The 19,762-nt window shown below is 39.7% G+C and overlaps 1 protein-coding gene across 6 annotated transcripts in view; it reads right to left on the minus strand.

Moving 5' to 3' along the window:
- Positions 1-15,683: 15,683 nt before the first annotated feature.
- Positions 15,684-19,762, minus strand: part of HMBOX1 (homeobox containing 1) — a 121,919-nt gene continuing 117,840 nt past the window's right edge. The window contains exons 8-9 of one of the 6 annotated variants that reach the window (XM_082248976.1): positions 17,013-17,101; positions 15,684-16,474 (exon numbers count right to left, since the gene is read on the minus strand). In XM_082248976.1, the coding sequence (XP_082105102.1) occupies positions 16,337-16,474; positions 17,013-17,101 (227 nt within the window). In that variant the 3' untranslated portion in view covers positions 15,684-16,336. Of the gene's footprint in view, positions 16,480-17,011; positions 17,108-19,762 lie in introns of all 6 variants that reach the window. The other 5 variants (XM_082248975.1, XM_082248974.1, XM_082248979.1 and 2 more) reach the window with 5 other exon arrangements.

Consider the following 19,762-nt stretch of genomic DNA (forward strand, 5'->3'; position numbering starts at 1 on the left):
ATAGTGCAGTTTGTGTGAGATTCAGGGAACGATTTAGGAATTTACCGTGTTTAAATGACAAGAGTTAATTCACTAAGCTGTAACAATCATTATTTACCATAGTACTGTGTACATCTAGCAATAATTCCTTAAAAAAAAAAAAAAAAGCCACATGGTTGAAAATAATGACTGTTACAGAAAATTACACATGCATTGTACCGAAGTAAATTTTGCCTATTTGATGACATTATTTACAGGACATTTATATATTTTGTACTAGACCTAACCCGCTTGTTGCACAGGGTGGACACCTTAAAGGTAGATTAAGTGGTCATTCTGAGCATTGCTTATGATACACTATATTGTCAAAAGTATTAGGACGCCTGCACATTAACTTTAATGGCATCCCAGTCTTAGTCCGTATGGTTCAATATTGAGTTGACCCACCCTTTGCAGCTATAACAGCTTCAACTCTTCTGGGAAGGCTTTCCACAAAATGTAGGAGTGGGTCTATGGGAGTGTTTGGCCATTCTTACATAAGCAGATCAGTTAGCTTTAAGAATTCACTGACGGATAAACTGGAATTGCTCTTCAAAAATGTAAAAAAAAAAATGGGACTGAATCCCAACAGTCACAGTGGCTGCACTTTCCACTACCAGTGGCTATAAACAAGTTATTGCATTAGCGATCACTACAAGGCCATGAAACTTCATGTTCAAACTCAAAACAAAAATGCCTCCAATATTAAAGAGTCTTTGACAACCTGTCAGAAAACAATATAATAAATTAAACAAACACCAAAATCCCCCTGAGGGCACAACACAGAATAAGAAAATGGGGAATTAATGGTGACTTGACGTCAAGAGACACATTTGATGGGCACAAACTCATTGGATACAGGTCGAGGACTGCTTCAGTAAATCAATGCTCAAGGTAAAAACGTCCACAATAGATCGTAAATCATGACCTGCTGAGAGCTGTTTAATAGGGTTTAAATCAGAAAGAAATTAATCACGGCTAAATCTGATAAGTAAAGTCAATGTTTCGCTGAATGGAATTGTAAGTGAAATATGTGCCATTGTTTGGTGGAGGATAGAGCACATTTTTTGCTGTAAGTTGACTGGTTTATGGGAAGAACTTTTTACAAGGATAAAAAGATAATATAGATGATAATTTTTTTTTATTTATACGATAATTGTAACAGAAAATTACCGTATTAAACAGAGGAACATTGTCATCTACTGGCTGCGTGCAGTGACCTCTGCAAGCTGAAAATGATTTTCTCAATAAAGCCTATAGCTTGCATGTTGTCACTAGGTCAGATAGTGATCACATAATTAGGAAACACGATGGTCTAAATATTTACAGGTACCGAAGCAATCACTTACAGCAAGTTGTGACACCCAGTACCCCTGCAAAATGTCAGCTGCTGGTTATCGAAGGGCTCATTTACTAAACGTTTCTTCAGCATTTGGCACTATACAGAGTTTTTGGATAAAATGGCCTTATTACAGAAGGCCACCAAGTCAAAATTCATGAGAGACAATGCCTATTTGGACTTTTGAATTGACTAAAGCTAATATGAGATTTTAGTAATTGGATTTACATAATTTTAAAGCAAGTTTAAATTTTGCTTACTTGCAGATCTCCGACCTCGTCTGGGTTATTCTGTCTGAGCAACGTATGGAGGATAACAACTACAATCTGTCTCATTAACTTAAAGGGATTGTATAATGAATTTCTATTTTTTTTTTTTGAATGTGGGATTCCTCCATCCAGTCTGCTGGCAAATTGGATAAAAAAAAAAATTGGAAAAATGAAAAAAAAAGTAATCTATGGCCAGCCTTACATTTGCCGAAAAAAAACTGTTGTTTAATGAGCTCATTAGTTTATGCTGAAATGTTCACACTAAAGTAAAGGAGCAAGAGAGGGGATTCTGCCTCCTTGCTGTTTATAGTCAACTGAAGACAGAGTGCTCTGCATATCCTTTGTCATTGGTGCACCCTGCAACAAAAAGTTTAATTATAATACAAATAGGTTTTATAAATTAAAAACGGAAAACAAATTGGCTCAAAACCAAATTAAGAAAATAAAATTGGCTCAAAACAAATATACTTTCCCTTTTTGGAACATCTCTACATCCTGCCAACAGGTCAGGTGAGAAATTGTTTTTTTCTTCTTCTCCTGCTGCCTTATCTTACCTAAAGTATTATATTTAACCCTCCTCTTATGTTAGGGTCAGAACCGACCCGTTTTCAGGTTTTGAATGTCTATAAGTATCACATAAATTTGTTTATTGCATCAAGATTTTTTTACTTTGTCAGGAACCTCTATTTAAACAATGTAATAGAAAAATAATCCTTTTCACTAAATTAAAATACTGTGGTGAAAATTAAGACGTTCATGGTGTTAGGGTCAATTCTGACCCAGTTATAATATAGGATTTTAGGACACTAATAAGTGCCAAAACTGAAATCATAAACACTCTCTCTGCTTAGTAACACTGACAGCCAATCCCCTCTCAACCCTGTGAGCTGTAGTTAGGGAGGGCCTATCTCTTTTCCTGCTTGTCTGCTTCTCTAAATAAAGTGAAGAAACATAGGACAAATACATTTCAGAGTTGCTGACTTTATTTTACCATTTTTTAAATTTGAAAATGAGAGGTATGCTATCAAAAGAAAGGTCTAAGGGGTCACACCAAAAATATTAAAACCAATCTTTTCAAGGATAAAGAAGCCTAACAAGGTAACCAAGAGGTAAGAAACAAATTTGATGATACATAATTATTCAGAGGGTATTTTATGGCTGATTTAAAACACGGGTCAAAACCGACCCTAAACATCATGGATAGTAACGGAATTCTAACATAAGAGGAGGGTTAAAAATGTGTTGCCTTCTCCTGCTGCCTTACCTTACCTAAAGTATTATATTTAAAAAATGTGTTGCCTATTTTTATTTTTTTTTGGGTTCGAACATTAAAGAATATCCGCTTCCAAAATATATTTAGAAGAAATCAAACTAAGGGAGAAGTAGTTAAGATTCTCACAAAATAAAAAAATGTATTGTACAATTCAGCAACTGTAGTGAATATGGGTAATGTATAACTGCAGGCCTTCAGGGAAAAACATTAGTACTGTATTAAATTTGGAGATTTTGACAGAATTTTTCAGCATATTAAAAAAGACATTTCATCCTTAATTACATTTTTGTAAAACGAGGAGGAATGCTGTAAAACAAATTCAGTCTAAATGGTTTAATTTTAACAATTTAAAAATATTAGGGGAAAATGGCTTCTGATATTTACTCAAAATGGCAGAAAACATGTTTATTTTGTGATTAAACCCTCCAATTCTATAAACATAATCTAACAAAGTAGCTTATTATAAGGCACCAAAAACAGCTTTGTTAATTTACCAAACAACACTGAACACAATAAAAAATTCACGCAAATACACAAAGAAATAAAAAATAAAACTGAAATATCTGCTTGCTACTAAAATTATATTTTCATAGACAAAGCAGTGCCATATTACGGCACAAAACAATTCTACATTCTTTATGCTTTTTCTTATAAAAAAGGAGGGTACAATTAAAATAATCTAATTTCTTAAATAAGAAATTTAGTTTAACTATAGTTTACATAACAACTGCACTGATAATTGAAGAGGTTTTTCTGTATTTATTAAAGTGTAACCAAAGGCAAAACCTTTTTTTTCCATTTCAGATACAGTAAGGGAGGGTTATAACCCCCATAAGTTTTTTTTTTGCCATTTATGTTCCATTGGAGGGATTTCCCTTCACTTCCTTTCCTGAAGACAGAACAGGAAATGAGAGGAAATCCCTCCAAAACAAGGGAATCCCAGTGTGTCCCCATTGGAAGATCTTCCTTCTATTAGTGTTCTGATATCAATACAAAATTTGGGATTTTCTTCTACTTTCGATAACAGTAAACAAGACAACTAAAGAGAGTAAATCTCTCTAATGGCGGAACGGACCTCGATAAAAAGATTAGGGGTTCTAATCCCTCCCCGCTGTATCCAAAATGTAAAAAAGAAAATTTGCTTTTAGTTACATTTTAAATCTCTTCAATGGCAACATATCACCTACTTCTTTATTATTAAGTGAACGCGGTGGTGAAATGTCTAAGGACTTTTTTTCAACTTATTTTTTTTTTATTGCTTGAAATACGACTTAAAAATTTCAAGAAAGCAAAATCGCACTTTACGTAAAATATAAAAATACAATTATATCAACTGCTTTGTGAACTTATTTTCATCTCAACAATAACGCAAGCATGCTGAATAAAAAAAAAATAAAAAAATGCAAGAATAACTGTTTAAAATAAATTAGGGAAATACTTGTATGAAATGTTTGCCGGTGACATGCATCTATACATCTTCAGTCTACACTGAAATTTTTGGACTGGTCAAAAATCTCTCAAACCTGATTGGGGGGGGGGGGGGAATATTAAATCACCAATGTGATTTAACATTTCAGGAGAGCCTCCCACCACCCCAAACTCTCAATGTTTTCCAATGAAAATCAATACAAACATGCAGGTCAAACCATTTTGGTTATATTTTGTTCTTAATCAACTGTGAGCAAAGTCTTAAAGAGGAAGTAAACCCTCCTCAGGAAGTTGTACCTATAGGTAAGCCTATATTAAGGCTTACCTATAGGTACTGTAAATATCTCCTAAACATGCACCGTTTAGGAGATATTTACCTTTAATGCAGCCAGTGACGTCACTGGCGCATGCGCTCTGAAGGAACGGCAGATCGTGCCGTTCCTTCAGAGCCCTGTGCCGTGACCGTCGGCGCGTGCGCGGGAGTCACGTCACCGCGGCTCCGGCCAATCAGATGGCCGGATGCCGCGATCCCGGAAGACGGGCGACTATACATGTCGCCCGTCATACAGGTAAGCGGACGGCACGGCGGGGGCTCGTTCTAAGGTAAGTATTTCATAATGAGCTAGTATGCGATGCATACTAGCTCATTATGGGTTTCTCTTTCAGGATGTAAAGAAGAGAAAATTTTTTTTTCTCGGTGTACAACCTCTTTAAATTCTGCTCTGCAATAAATAAATGTGCCTAAGTTGTAATTGATGTCTTCATGATGTAGTGTTTCCTTTGCAGGATTATTTTCTAGATATTTCTGGCAACCTTAGATGATTATTGCTGCACAAAACTTGTAGAATTTCCTGAAAAGATTGTTCTGTATAAAATGCATTTTTAGATGAGAACCTTTAAGAGACTAGAAATGATTGAGTCTCCGTGTGAAGGAAAACTCATTATACCATACTCAACATACAATAAATCAAAAGACCTGAACACATTAGTCTTCTTTCATATAATCTAGGTTAATGGAAGGCAGAGGTGTTTATTCTAAAAACTCATCAAATGAGAGTCTCAAGAATGGATAGAAAATTGAAGTTCTAAACCTGCAATATCTTCCTAAATGTTTTCAAAAATTAACCCTAATCAGTGGAGATGATTTCCCTAAGAAGCAATTGGCTTGATACATTAATGGTCATCTTGACTTTTTAAACAAAATTTCTTACAAATCTTTAGAGCACTTTTTCTTGTTATGTAAATTTCTATTTGTTGCAACTTGAAGGGATTTTTCTTTTTTTTTATAATAAAAATGAGCATCTGACTTGGCAGCTGCACGAGGAAGATGAAAAGTGGTGGGGCTGATTGACAATAAATCATATGAATATTAACCTCAATTATCCAATCATGTGAAAAGAAAATTACTGTTCACTTTAAATACCCAATCATGTGCAGATTAAATAAGTAAACAGAAAAATACTTTTCACATACTTGGATCGTTGGAAGTCAATATGCACACAATTTACCAAGTGAAGGTTCTCAAATCATTTACTCCTGTATTAAAGGAGTTGTAAAGTCAGGAAGGTTTTTTTTTTTTTTTTTTATCTTAATGCATTCTATGCATTAAGGAAAAAAGCCTTCTGTGTGCAGCAGCCCCTCCAGCCCTCCTAATACTTACCCACGCCCCCTCTCTGTCCAGTGATGTCCACAAGTCCCTCGGCTGTCCTGGGACTTTCCCTCCTGATTGGCTGGGACACAGCCATGGCGCCATTGGCTCCCGCAGCTGTCAACCAAAGTCAGTAAGCCAATCAGGAGCGAGAGGGGGCGGGGCCGAATGGCAGCTCCCAAGGGCCAGATAAAGGCAAGCAGAGGGCCGCATCCGGTCCCAAAGCTACAGTTTGGAGACTACTGGTCCAAATCAGTGTTTCTTAACTCCAGTCCTCAGGGCACACTAACAGGCCAGGTTTGCAAGAAAACTGAAATACATCATAGGTTATATAATTTGCTGCTCAGTGATTGCAGTATTCTAGTCTGCATCTCCCCAAGGTAATACTTAAAATCTGGCCTGTTAGTGTGCCCTGAGGACCGGAGTTGAGAAACACTGGACTTAAGCCCCGTACACATGCACTGATTGTTGGCCGACCGATCGGCCATCTTTTGTCCAGTGTTGTTGTGTTGGTTGAAATGTGCTCTAGACTGCACACGAATTTTGTTGGCCAACAACAACCAACTGCAGAAGTGATGTCATGTTCTGTTCTACTTTTCGTGTGTTTTTTCTTCACTGAGCATGCCCAGTCTTGATCATCACATTTTTGTCGGCCGAAATCTGTACTGACTAACGAACAATCGGCCGTTCTGTTGTTGGCCAACAAAAATTTTATAGCCTGCACACCAGATTTTGTTCGGCCGAAAAGTCGCAGTCGGTTGTTGGAAGCATCACACTAACAAGCCGATAATAGGCCGATTGGACGTTGGCTGAAAATTTACGGCCAACAATCGGTGCGTGTGTACGGGCCTTTAATGCACAAATGTGCATGCAAACCTAAATGCTAAAGATTGAATCAGCCATTGTCCAGCAGCATTACATATATTAGAGCCTCAGGGCCAGTGGGAATAAATGACCAACTGTATTTTATTTATTTAATACATATTGAGCAGTTATACTACTGAGTAACTATAGGCATGTACCAAGCCCCAATTATTCTATCACCCAGTTGTTGGCAAGAGGGAAAACACTTTTCCCTTCTTGAGAAGTATGTATAGAGAGACATTTTTGATAATGACCCCTGATTACAGTTAAAAGTGTAACATCTACTGTAAAAAATGTGCACGCATATTGAAAGATTTTTGTTTGTTTTTTCTGAGGTGCTAAATATGAAATAGGTTGTGTGGAGATGCCACGCTCCCGAAAGCCCTATGTATGATAAAGGTGGGGGGGGGGGGGGAGCAGCCTCAGCCTTGGCTCATCCCAAGCCAAACCTTGACATGTTTTGCGTTGGGCTTACCTCTATGACTAAGCCCCAGGGGCGGGGGGAAATGGGTCTAGGCGTGGCTTGAGAGAAACCGAGGTTGGGAGTGTGGCATTATTGTACTAGAAAAAAATCATGATCATTCCTGGATGAATATTTCAGACACCAGCATGGATCACTGGAGTGGGCACATTGACGCTTTGAGCGGCACTCAAAGTCAGTAGAATGGGTCGCAGTTTCTATATATGAAGAATAGTTCCGCTGGATAAAGTTCCAGCAACAAATAATTACTAAGTGCATGAATAATTCTTAACCTCCTAGTGGTAAAAGGAGTTTGTGTTAATTAGCATTCCTTTTACAAAGTCATCTGCTGTATGTTCTGCTGCTCATAGAGTATTACTGGCTATATAGACCGATCTGCACAGTAGGTAAAGTGATGGACACCCTAATTACTTTGGAAGGTTGTCATGGAATTTTAGGATTCATACATTTTTTGTATGACCTAAACCTGCCCACCATTTTTTTCGCCTTCTTCTGGATCAACTGCAGGTATAGGATTGTGTATTTGGGATTGTGTGGTTGGGTTTTCTTTACTGGCTTTTTTTTGTTCTTTTTATTGGTTGAGCCAGATGGTCTTTTTTCAACCTGACTAAATATGTAACTATGTAACCATGGTGTTGTGGAGGCAAGGGAGCCATGCAGAAACGGCAGATGTTTGATCTATGCTGTAAGTAACTGCTAGAGCCATGTAAATGCCAAAAAACAAAGGAAACCAAAGAAAAACAAAATGTACTTCTTGGGTAGCTCGTTAAACAGGTTTCCTTTGAGGAGGACCACTGATTTTATTTTAGCAATAGGGTAACTTTAACTATACATAATGAGCCTGATCTATCAAGATATTATGAAGAACTAATTATTTCCCCACAGTGGTTTAAACTTCCAGGGCTGGTCTGAGGCTAACTGATGCATTTCTGGTTCTTTTTAAGAACATGAAGATACATAAAGTTCCCAAAAGCCTAAATCTTCTAGGCTAGACATACATGGGGATCTTTTTCAGTTTCCGAAACGTATCGACCATAGGGAATTTTATACGTTTTACAGAGGCCATACTGCGCTACAGAAAAATTGTCATGGGGGGAGGTCTGGGTGATAGTGGTCAGTGAAATATGAATTTTACAGTGATCTACTGTATGAGTTCTCAGTATCAGGGATTTTTAGCATTCTTTTGCTCGTCTTAAATTTCAAACAGTGTTTTTTATCGATAAATTATTTAAAGAAAAGCCAAGAACAAGTTGCAAAACCATTTCCCATCTCTGTCATTAGGAAATGTTTCTAAACTCAGAATGTTACGATCATGGTATGGTTTGGGAAAAATGTTGACTACATTTTTATGGCCATAAGATCTTAGCCCCTTGCCCTTCTCCCTTGGGCTAGCAATACAGGGCTTTGATTAGGCTAAAGTCAGCTGAAAATCTAGCCATGGGTGGCCCCTGTTGGCACCAATGGGTTTGAAAAACTTCAACTAAAAAATGGAATGAGCCGAGTTAAAAAATGTTGGCCCAAAAGCTGCCTGAAAACAACTGGTAGTGCAGATTTCTCTATCCACGCTGTTTTTGAGTGGAAAATCTATAAGTCTATGACCAGCATTACTCAGCCAGAAGATATATAGGTGCAAAGCAAAGTCAACCCTGCTTATTTTCTCCACCAAAAAAGAAAACATTCAACTGCACAAAAGTTTCCCCACCCTGTTGGATTACACAGCTTTGAAGGCTCCAAAGAGCATTTCATCACTCTTCAGGTAGCCCCCACAAGCTCGCACTTTAACCGAACTCATAGGGCTCTTTCACACGGGCGATCCAATCAGATCCGCCTCTCAGTTTTTTAGGCGGATCTGATCGGATCCTCCATGCAGCTCTATGGGGCAGCGGGTGTCAGCGGAGACACTTCCGCTGACACCCGCTGCCCTCCGTATCCGATCCTGTCCGTGAAATCTGGACGGATGGAAACCCTATTTTTCAATCCGTTCAGTAATCGGATCGGATGAGAGCGGACAGGCGGTCCGCTCTCATCCGATCCCCCATAGAGGGCAGCGGGGGCTGAGACACCTCCCTCTCCGCTCTGCAAGCGGAGATGGAGCTGTCATCCGCCGGCTCAGCGGTGATCACGGATTGATCCCCGCTGAGCAACACGGATCCGCCTACGGAGGCGGACCGTGTGAAAGAGGCCATAGGTTTATTTTAAAGTGATACTAAAGTCCGTTGTTAATTTTTTGTAAAAAAAAATATATATATATATATATATATATATATATATATATGCCTGCTCTGTGCAACAATACTACACAGAATGGTCCCTTACATTCTCTCATGGCAGTTTCCCACCAGAGCGGTCCACTTCAGCAGCTAAATGCTAAGGAGGCACCCATGCACGTGCGCTTCTGAGCTGGGCTGTGAGCGTCCATAGACACAAATACAGTACCAGTAAGCCATGCCCCTGCTGCTTCCCCACAGTTTGACTGACCGCAGCAGAAACCTATGGCCCTGAGGCTCTCGATGCCTCCTGTGAAAGCAGGAAGTGAAGGGAGTGAGGCTGCAGTAGAGACAGATAAGTGTTTAGGGGAAAAGTAGTGTTTTTTTTTTTTTACCTTAAAGTGTTACTAAATCCAGGACCCTGCATTTACTATATCTGTTCTCTACACAGAACATGGAAATGCAGTTTTTTTTTTTTAGTAAAAATAAACTGCTAAATACCTTTTCCCATCAGCAGTATATAGAAGGTGATGACTTCTATCAGTGCCTGGTTAAAGCTTGCAGGAGTTTTCATTCTGCTCTGACTATCCTATGAGGCTGAAGGACCCTCTGTCTGGACAGTGCTGATTGGCCCTGTGCTGATCACATGCACCCTCCCAAGAAGAAAAAAAAAACAAACAAAACACTCTAGCAATACACACCCAACTGATCATGTGCAGAGTGCCTCCAATGCTCTGTTCTATCAGGAGATGGATTGGGGTCTGTGGAAGGAGGAGTGGATCAAAGAAGAAATGATCAAAGAGCCTTTTTACACAATGCAGAGGATTAAACCCTTCGGTTCCACAGTTCGTATAACAAGCATGCTTTACTGCATACACACTGATTTTACTGTTGTGGGTTTAAAAACTCTTTAATGCAGAGGCTGCATTAAGGTAAAAAAAAAAAAAAAAAAAAAAAAAAAAACTTGTGACTTTAGAACCACTTTAGTACCTATAGCGCATCCTGCAATTTATATCTTAATAAAGTGTCTACACTTAATGTAATCGGTGATGGGCATGCCAACCACTAATATCAACATCTAGATGAAAGTGTGTGGAGTTTTGTGGAGTCTGGCGAGTGTATCTATATATATATATATATATATATATATATATATATATATATATATATATATATATACACACACGGTATATATATATATATATATATATATATATATATATATGTATTTCAATCTAATTGTTTTTGAGATTATGGTCAGCTCTAAGCTATATTTACAGATCCAGAAAAAAAGATGTACAGTCATTTGTTTTTGTTTCAGATCAAAGAAATAGAGGTGTCCGATCATTTGTTCAGATTAAAAAAAAAAAAAAAGGATTTACAATCATTTTTTTCAGATCCAAGGAATAGGGACATACTAGTATTTTTTTCAGATCTATGAAATAAAATAGCACTGATATTTTTTTTCAACTGCTGAAAATATTCTGCCTGTTCTTTGTCTGCAAATTTAATTTGATTAAGAAAGGAAGATGGACTAAGCAGATTTTGAAGGAACAATGCATAAATATGTGCAAAATTTACATTACCAATCAATGGTTCATATCCATTAAAGTCCAAATCCATAAATAACAAAGTGCTTCAATATAGTCCAAAGTGTCTTGTGCTACTTTAGACTTTATTGAAGCACTTTATGTTTATGCTAAGCACTTTAGGCTATTCATGCAGTTTAATTGATATAAACCATTGATTGGTAGTGTAAATTTTACTCATATTTATGCATTGTTGATTGAAGCATGCATAGCGCTGTTGTTTTTGATGGACGTATATAGAACACACGATTGAATGTTGGACACAGCAGCTTTGCACTTTATTTACTATACCAGCAATGGCGCTGGTTTTTTATATTTTGATACTGAAAGAAACCATTTTTCTGATCTAAACTTCAATCGGAAAAAGTGAAAAATTAAGTCAATATGCATGTGGCCTGCTTAAGCAAATTGTATGAAATTGTCAAAGTGAAACTCCATTAAAAAAACAAAAAAGTTTTGTATAGACTGTAGAAGGGTTAGAATTTGTCAGGTATTTTTATTGCAATCGGGGAAATTTCCTGACGGAGGCTGTAACTCTTCTCTGTCCCTACAAAAAACATTTTTTTTTTTTTTTTGCTGGAGTTTTATGTAAAACGTAGTATACTTCATCACCTTCAGGGAACTTTGCACTTAAACCGTCTGCTTTGCATGTATAAAAAAAGCCCTAGTAAACTCTATGCTGAAACACTGTGAACAGATACTAAAATATGTGATCACAGCCTCACCTTTTGGTAGGTTAGTAAAGCAGTCACTTCCACAGTGAAATAACCCAACTGCCAACAAAGATGTTATTCTCTGTGTGAACCAAAATGAAACAAATCACCGCTCTGAAGGCAATCAGCTGAGCCGGATGGATCCCGAGCAGCTGTGGCAGTCCTGTAGGAATGGGTGCTCGCCAAGGTCCGTGACCTGAGAAATCCATGTAAATGAAGAAGAAAGTGGCACTTCCAGACCCAGGAAACTTGAGTTTTATTCTTCAAATCAAAGGTACAACATCAGACAAGACCACAAGACAGACTGGACAGCAGACGCGTTTCACACCTTGTGCTTATTCATTGCTCAGGTGTGAAACGCGTCTGCTGTCCAGTCTGTCTTGTGGTCTTGTCTGATGTTGTACCTTTGATTTGAAGAATAAAACTCAAGTTTCCAAGTTCCTGGGTCTGGAAGTGCCACTTTCTTCTTCATTTACATGGAATTCTCTGTGTGAAAGCATTGAACCGGATAGAGCTCTTCAATCAGCAGGGAGCATGAGCTTTGCCGAGTAGAGAGCTCAAGCTGTGATGCACAGGAAGTCCACCAGACCTCTAGAGAGAGACCACCGTTTACACACAATAGGAGAGGTCCTTTGTCTGCAGCATGACGATAGGCTATCTTACTGCGGTTGTAGCTGCTTTACCAGCTAAATGAATGGTAAGACTATGAACACTTACTACTACTACTGCACCTGGAATCTATTTACAGCATTTTAAAATATGGTCCAAATGGGCTTAATTGAACTCCTCTTAATATCCTTCATAACATATGGCAAGGGTATATTGCTGTCTGGGTACATCTTTTTAAAGCCAGGCAGTACCAGGCCCCAGAGCAGCTGCACGGTCAATTATGGCTTTGTTACAAATCTGGGGTTGGCTTGTTGGAAGGGAACATCACAATACGTATTGAACTGAATACTGTGAATACTGGTTATATCATTTTTACTTTTGCAAGCCGATAACAGTTCAAACAAATGGACCAAAGCAGAGGACCACCGAGAGCTCTCTTATAAATGTAGTTTGAGGTTAGTGTAATTGAGAGCCCACCGTATGAAAATTTCATGATGTGGGGTGTAGCAGCTTGAGGTTCCGACTGTGACATTAGGGCCCTTTGATATGCTCTCCTGGGCCTGTTAAACCAGGGAAAGTCTCAAAAAAGTTGACTTTTCCTTTAAGGAGACATGTCTTTGCAGAACACTTCAAATAATTCGAATTTTGAGGCCCTCGCCTATTGTTTGCTTTTCTTCCACTTGTTAGGTTGCCAGCTAGAGCCAACAAGGTTATAAATTATGATTGTTCAAATACCTGCCACCCTCTTAATGTGACCTTGTCACTAAGGTGTGAAAACTGAAAGAAGACCTACCCCGAAGAGGTTATAAACCTACCATTCCAGTGGCATATGTTGAAACACCGCTGTGATGTTCCTCCCCAACTGTTGACCCACTAGGTGGGTGGAATACCTGCACTCTCCACATAACAAAGAGGTTCCTCTTGTCAACTTGTGCGAGCCAGTGGGAGGAAGCGCAGCATGCAGCAGATATGGGATACCCCCTGATGTGTGGAGTATCTGCAGCAGCTGGCGAGCAGTGGAATTTTTGCACTCGGGAAAAGTCAGTAAATAACCTCTTTCTTTACAGGTATCTGAACCTTGAAGAAATGCTGGCACTTTGTTAAAATCCACAAACAGGTAGCCTTTAATAAACAGAACAGTGCATAAAATCCACACAGAGGGCCAACGTGTTTCGGCCTCTAGACCTCGACTAAGGCATAACGGCCGAAACACGTTGGCCCCCTGTGTGGATTTTAATAAAGGCAGATTATCTGCTTGTAGGTTTTACCAAAGTGATGGAATTTCTTCAAGATTCAGATTCCACAGAGCTTATAGTGGCCGATAGCTTGAGCACCGGTGAACACATTCAACATAATTAAGGAGTGAAGGTTGCAGTGCTGTGTGTATTATTTTCAATCTTTTACAGGTCTGCCTTCTTTTAATTTTGTCCCAGAAATAGGAGGGTCACTTTAAGAGCTCTTACATCTACTAGTTAAGAACACCCATAAATCTGCCATTTTCCATCTGTGAGCTATCACAGTCTAGTAATTTATCAATGGTAGTGACTTTTATAGTTTTATTTCATGCTGCCCTACAGAAAAGTTGTCAAGGGAGGAGGTCTGAGTAATAGCTGCCAGTTGTGAACACAAGGCTGCAGATGACAATACAAAAGGTATAATTAGTGTGCAATTCACCTTAAATCTCATTCTAGCTTAATTTATTCAACGTTAGCATCAAATATAACACAAAGTGATAGTTTTGGCACTTTCGTATTGTTTTAAAACAAGGCGGTCTACGCAAGAATTCCCTTTTAAACAAGTCTGTGCAATTTCAAGCACTATTCTTCTATATTTCAGCTGCAAAAACGCCAGATTTTAGCAGACAGCAATAGGGTAGCTCATAGGCAGGAATGTACTACAGATTTGTTTAAGTCAAGTTAAAAAATGATGCCTTAGGCATTTAATAAATTGGGGAATGGCCTAATTACAAAAGGACACAAACCAGATTTTTATATTTAAGAAAGACATACAGAATAATGAAAAAAACAAAAAACAAACAGAAAATCTATTGCCATAGACACAACAAATAAAAGTGCTTTGTTAGGCAACTGCCAACCTCCAAAAATACATTGGGGCACATAATTCGCAAAATTAATACTGTAGTAATGGCAGTTTCAATTAAAAGGCATATTTTGGAGAGACGAGAGAAAAAGTACTGCCTTGCCAGCCAGACCTCCGTCAAAGTCCGTTGTACGTGGCTCAAACGGAGTTGATGACTGAACAAGGTTTAACACACAAACTTTGGAGCCAATAAGAGTCTGTAACAGAGCAACTTAAGTACTTATCTTGCTGTTCTGCGTCTTAGTGTTTTTACAAAATGGAAAACTGGTGTCATGATTTAGAAATAAGGGCTTTTTCTGTTGTGTCCACCCCCATTTGTCAAAGAAGTACAAGTTCCAGTGTGTGGCAGGGCTGCTGGGGTTTTAAACTTCCTAGACAAATGGCGGACCACCACCATAAACCTATGTTTGTTTAGAAGAGCCAGTCTCAACTAGAGTTCTGTGGAAACTCAGGGTTCCTCCAGAGGTTGCTAGGGGTTCCTTGAGCTGCGGCTGATTGATCTCCCATTTGATGGTGCCTTCATAGTTTCAGAGCCAACACCATTTGGCAAAGCCAGCTGCCAATGATCTTTTTAGCCATCTGTAAAGTTGGCATTCTAACCACCACTGTAATGAGCAGTCTTCCCACTGGCCACCAATCTAAAGGACATTATTATACCCACTGGCCACCAAATCGAAGGGATATTCTTCCCACTGGCCACCAATAAAAAGGGGTATTCTTTCCACTGGCCACCAATAAAAAGGGGTATTCTTTCCACAGGCCACCAATCTAAGGGGCATTTTCCCCACTGGCCACCAATCTAAGGGGCATTTTCCCCACTGGCCACCAATCTAAGGGGCATTTTCCCCACTGGCCACCAATCTAAGGGGCATTTTCCCCACTGGCCACCAATCTAAGGGGCATTTTCCCCACTGGCCACCAATCTAAGGGGCATTTTCCCCACTGGCCACCAATCTAAGGGGCATTTTCCCCACTGGCCACCAATCTAAGGGGCATTTTCCCCACTGGCCACCATTTTAAGGGGCTTTTTCTGCCACTGGCCACCAATCTAAGGGGCATTTTCCCCACTGGCCACCAATCTAAGGGGCTTTTTCTGCCACTGGCCACTAATGCAAGAAGCTTTTTCTCCATTGCCCCCCCCCCCATCCCACAGAACTGGTTTTAGCAAGAGTTCCACAAGAACTAAAAATTATTTCAAGGGTTCCTCTGTAGTAAAAAGGTTGAGAATAGCTGATCTAGACATTCAGACAAAAAGTTTGCACAATAATTATTTTGCAAATGCAATGGATGCTGGTAGGAACTGGCAATGGATTTAAATAATACAGGATTAGGATTTTTAATTTTTGAATTCTCAGGCTAAGGCTGTTTGCAACTGAAGCATCTTACCCCGTATTTTACATATTTAGTTGTGTCTTCATACATTGCTTCAACGCTCCCTACGTTCGAGAAAGTCTTTAAAAAAAAAAATACACTTAAAAGGTGCTTAAGAAAAGAGAAGCATACGGAGGGGGGGCTGGAAGCACTTGTAAAATTGGAATGCCTGAATGGAGTCAAATGTTCTAGACCCAGGGAAAGGAAGGAATATGGCTAGAATTAATACTGAGAATAGCAGACGTGAATATGGGCACTATGCCATCTTCACAGGACGAGACCCTACCAGCTAACTTTACGGACAAGAGACTGCAGTTATACTGATATAGGAACACACATTAAGGACCGAGGAAAAAGATTGCTAAGGTGCTACGTCTAAAATCTAAGAAACTTTCGATTTTGACCCTTCCCCGCTGCAGTTGGGGTCTCAGTCATCGTCCAGAGCCTCTGTCTTGATCTCTCCAGCCCCCTGCCGGGCCAGCGCCAGGATGGTGTGGTTGACTGCAGCCATTTCGACAGCTAAGGAGATGGGGTCTTGGTGGTCGCTGTGACTGGTGCTGTCATCCTAAGCATGTAAAAGGAAAACGAGAAAAGCTAGGTAAACAAAAGGACACTGGGAAATGTTGCCCACTTGACAACATAGATACAGGCTAACAGCTTTTTTTTTTCGCCCCATTTTTTACCTTATTTAGCTGGTGGTCTTCCTAGCTAAACCTCTGTGATTGGCAGTATCATCATCTTCTGAAAATTAGCCAAACAACATTCATCATCCAGTCAACTGATTATTGTAAGCACCCCTGTCTCAACACTAGCCGCTACATTTTCAGGAGAGCTTGTGCTTTTGAAAAACAGGCTTACTGGCTGGGTCACCAGATGAAAATAAAAGAAAAAATGTCTAAAAAAAAAGAAAAACTAACGGAGCCATCACATCTAAGAATTGGTAAGATGGAATATAATAAATAATTGCTTTTGGGTTTAATACTGCTTTAAGTAAACTTGAGCAAAAGTAATTCCCCGTACTGTCCTGCAGATCACACAGAAAACAAATGAAGAGTTCTCTAGGCAGACGAACAAGCTTATAGTACAAAAGCAGAGAGGCTCACCTGTTCAGAGTAATCATTGCCATCCACGTCATCACTGTTCGAATGCCCTCCTGGACTTTGTACATCGATTCCATGACTCTCCAGGATTGCTGCTTCTTCGAAAAAAGCAAATATGGCCCTAAATTATCTGCACTGGTAATAAAAACCATTGAAAGCAACATTTATTTTTAAAATAGCGGATTTCAAGCATGCAAATTAAGCCACTCTACCGGTATTCTAAGGAGCACAGCAAGACAAAGGATACAGCCTGGTTTGACCTGTCAGTGGCTGGGACTTAACATGGATTACGATTACAAAGTGCAGCCACCATGCCCTCAACCCCACCACTGGTTACCCAGTGAGTTGCTCTTTAGCCTCCCGTGGGTGTGGATATACACTCTAAAGCAGCAATTCTAAACCAGGGTTTCATTAAAATTTAGGGTTCCCTCCAGTTTGCTAGGGGTTCCTATTAAGTTGTGACTTACTGACCTCCCATCTGATGGTGCCTGCATAGTTTCAGGGCCAACACCACTTGGTGGAGCCAATGGCATGACACCAATGTTACGGGAGGCATTTTGACCCCCACAGTAAGAGGGACATTCTTGTCATCCACCACCAATATAAGGGGTGTTCTTCCCACTGACCACCAATGAATTATTTCAGTGAGTGTTCCCAGAGACCTGAAAATTATTTTAAGGGCTTCTTTGATGTAAAAAGGTTGAGAAAGGTTGCTATAGATTACTACTGCAGAAGGGCACAGAGCTATGCTCCCCATTTGAAGACAATTAGAATAGTGTACAGCCCTGACGCTTCACAGGATGCATACAGAAGGGGACCATTGTACCATGCTGCTAGAAAATCAACCACTTCTGGATCAGAATGTTAACCATACCAGTGTTATTTTGTCACTGAAAACGTTTGTCAAAATTTTCGTCAGCTGCATTTTTACAGTGATGAAAACTAACCGAAAAGTACAACACATTTTCATCCACTGACGAAAACTATGAGGAAAATCAATTCCGTTTTTAAAACAAAAGATAAATGTGAGGCAGGGACGTTTACCCTCATGAACTAACTTCTAGTTTCCACAGAGCTCCGCCTGCTTCCGCTCCCAGCAAACAAGCAAGCAACTGTGCAGCCAGCATTACATGCCTCCAAGTCCTCAGGAGACCGTTCAGAGCAGCACTGTGCATTACAGGCCACCCAAGCGCCGACGAGAGTCCCACTCCCGAAGACGACTGTCCAGAGCAGTTCATTGCAAATACAGGCCTGAGGCCTCCCCTCAGACCACCATCTGTCCAGAACGCTTTGTGTGCATTACAGGCCTCCTCTGACCACCGGCATCCAGGGCACTGTGCATTACAGGCCATACCTCAGACCACCATCCAGAATTTTGCCTGCATTAAAGGCCTTCTCTGACCACCGGCATACAGAGCACTGTGCATGCATTACAGGCCATCCCAGTCAGACCTGACACCCCATCCAGCACTGTGCAGCATTATAGGTCTCTTTAGATCACTGTCCAGAGCACTGTGTAGCATTACAGCCACTGTCCAGAGCACTGTGTAGCATTACAGCCACCGTCCAGAGCACTGTGCAGCATTACAGGCCTCTTCAGAGCACTGAGTAGCATTACAGGCCTTCTCAGACCGTCCAGAGTGGCTAAATCTGTATTTGTGTTCAACATATTCGATTTTTTTTACTCCTGGAGTAAATATAATAAGTTTGGAAATTCTATAGAAATACCTAAATAATGCGTTACAATTTAACTAAACACATCAGATTTTAGCTCACTAAAACGATTTTGACTAAAATGTACTGGACATTTTAGTCGACTTAAATATCACTAAAACAATTGCAGATGACTAAAATGAGACTAAAACTAAAATGGCATTTTAGTCAAAGACTATGACTAAAATTAAAACAATTGCAGATGACTAAATTCGAACTAAAACGGCATGCATTTTGGTCAAAAGACTATAACCAAAACAAAATCAAAATTCAATGCCAAAATTAACACTGGACCTTACTAAGAATGCTAAAATTGCACTCTAACGTTCTGGCAGATGATTTCCATAGATACACCCAAACTCTCATCTTTTATAGTTTACTCCCCGCAAGGATGTCCATCACAAAAGCCTGGAAAACTGTGTTGAACATTGCCTCGATTAAACACAAGATGTTACACAAAAAACAGCTAGTATTCTATGCGATAGACATGCCAGATTTGAAAAAAATCTGAAACTCCTGGATTAGATAATGCTTACAATCACCTATCTGACCTGGAGGCCTATATGGGGAGTTGGGTGTCGGGTTGAGAGGAGCAACTTTCCCCTTTCTGACTTGTTCCTCTTCCTTAACTTGATCACACATCTGGACTTCTTTCCACCCCCCCCCCTTCTATTACTTTTCCTATCTTTTCCATTCTTTTGTTCTAAGATTTATATGCTTAAAGAACGTGGGATGATGATCTTTTATACCTCATGATCAATGCACAATTTATGCGTAACTAGGCCTACTTTTTACTGCTACTGGCAACTTGCCAAATGTGTTCTGTTATGATGGTCATTTGTTCATTTTACTTATTGCAAATCTCTTCTGGAGTAAATGAGTCTCATTAATACCTCCACTCATTTGGATTTATCTTGCCCCTGTTCCTGGTCAGACAGCATATTAGGTGGCCCAGGAGTCTAAGGCAGTGTTTCTCACTTCAGTATACAGAGAGGAGGAAGAGAGCACAGCCCACACCTGCAAGCTCTCTCCTCCTCTAG

This window comes from Pelophylax lessonae, assembly GCF_965119305.1.
Source record: "Pelophylax lessonae genome assembly, chromosome: 3".
Classification (NCBI taxonomy): Eukaryota; Metazoa; Chordata; class Amphibia; order Anura; family Ranidae; genus Pelophylax; species Pelophylax lessonae.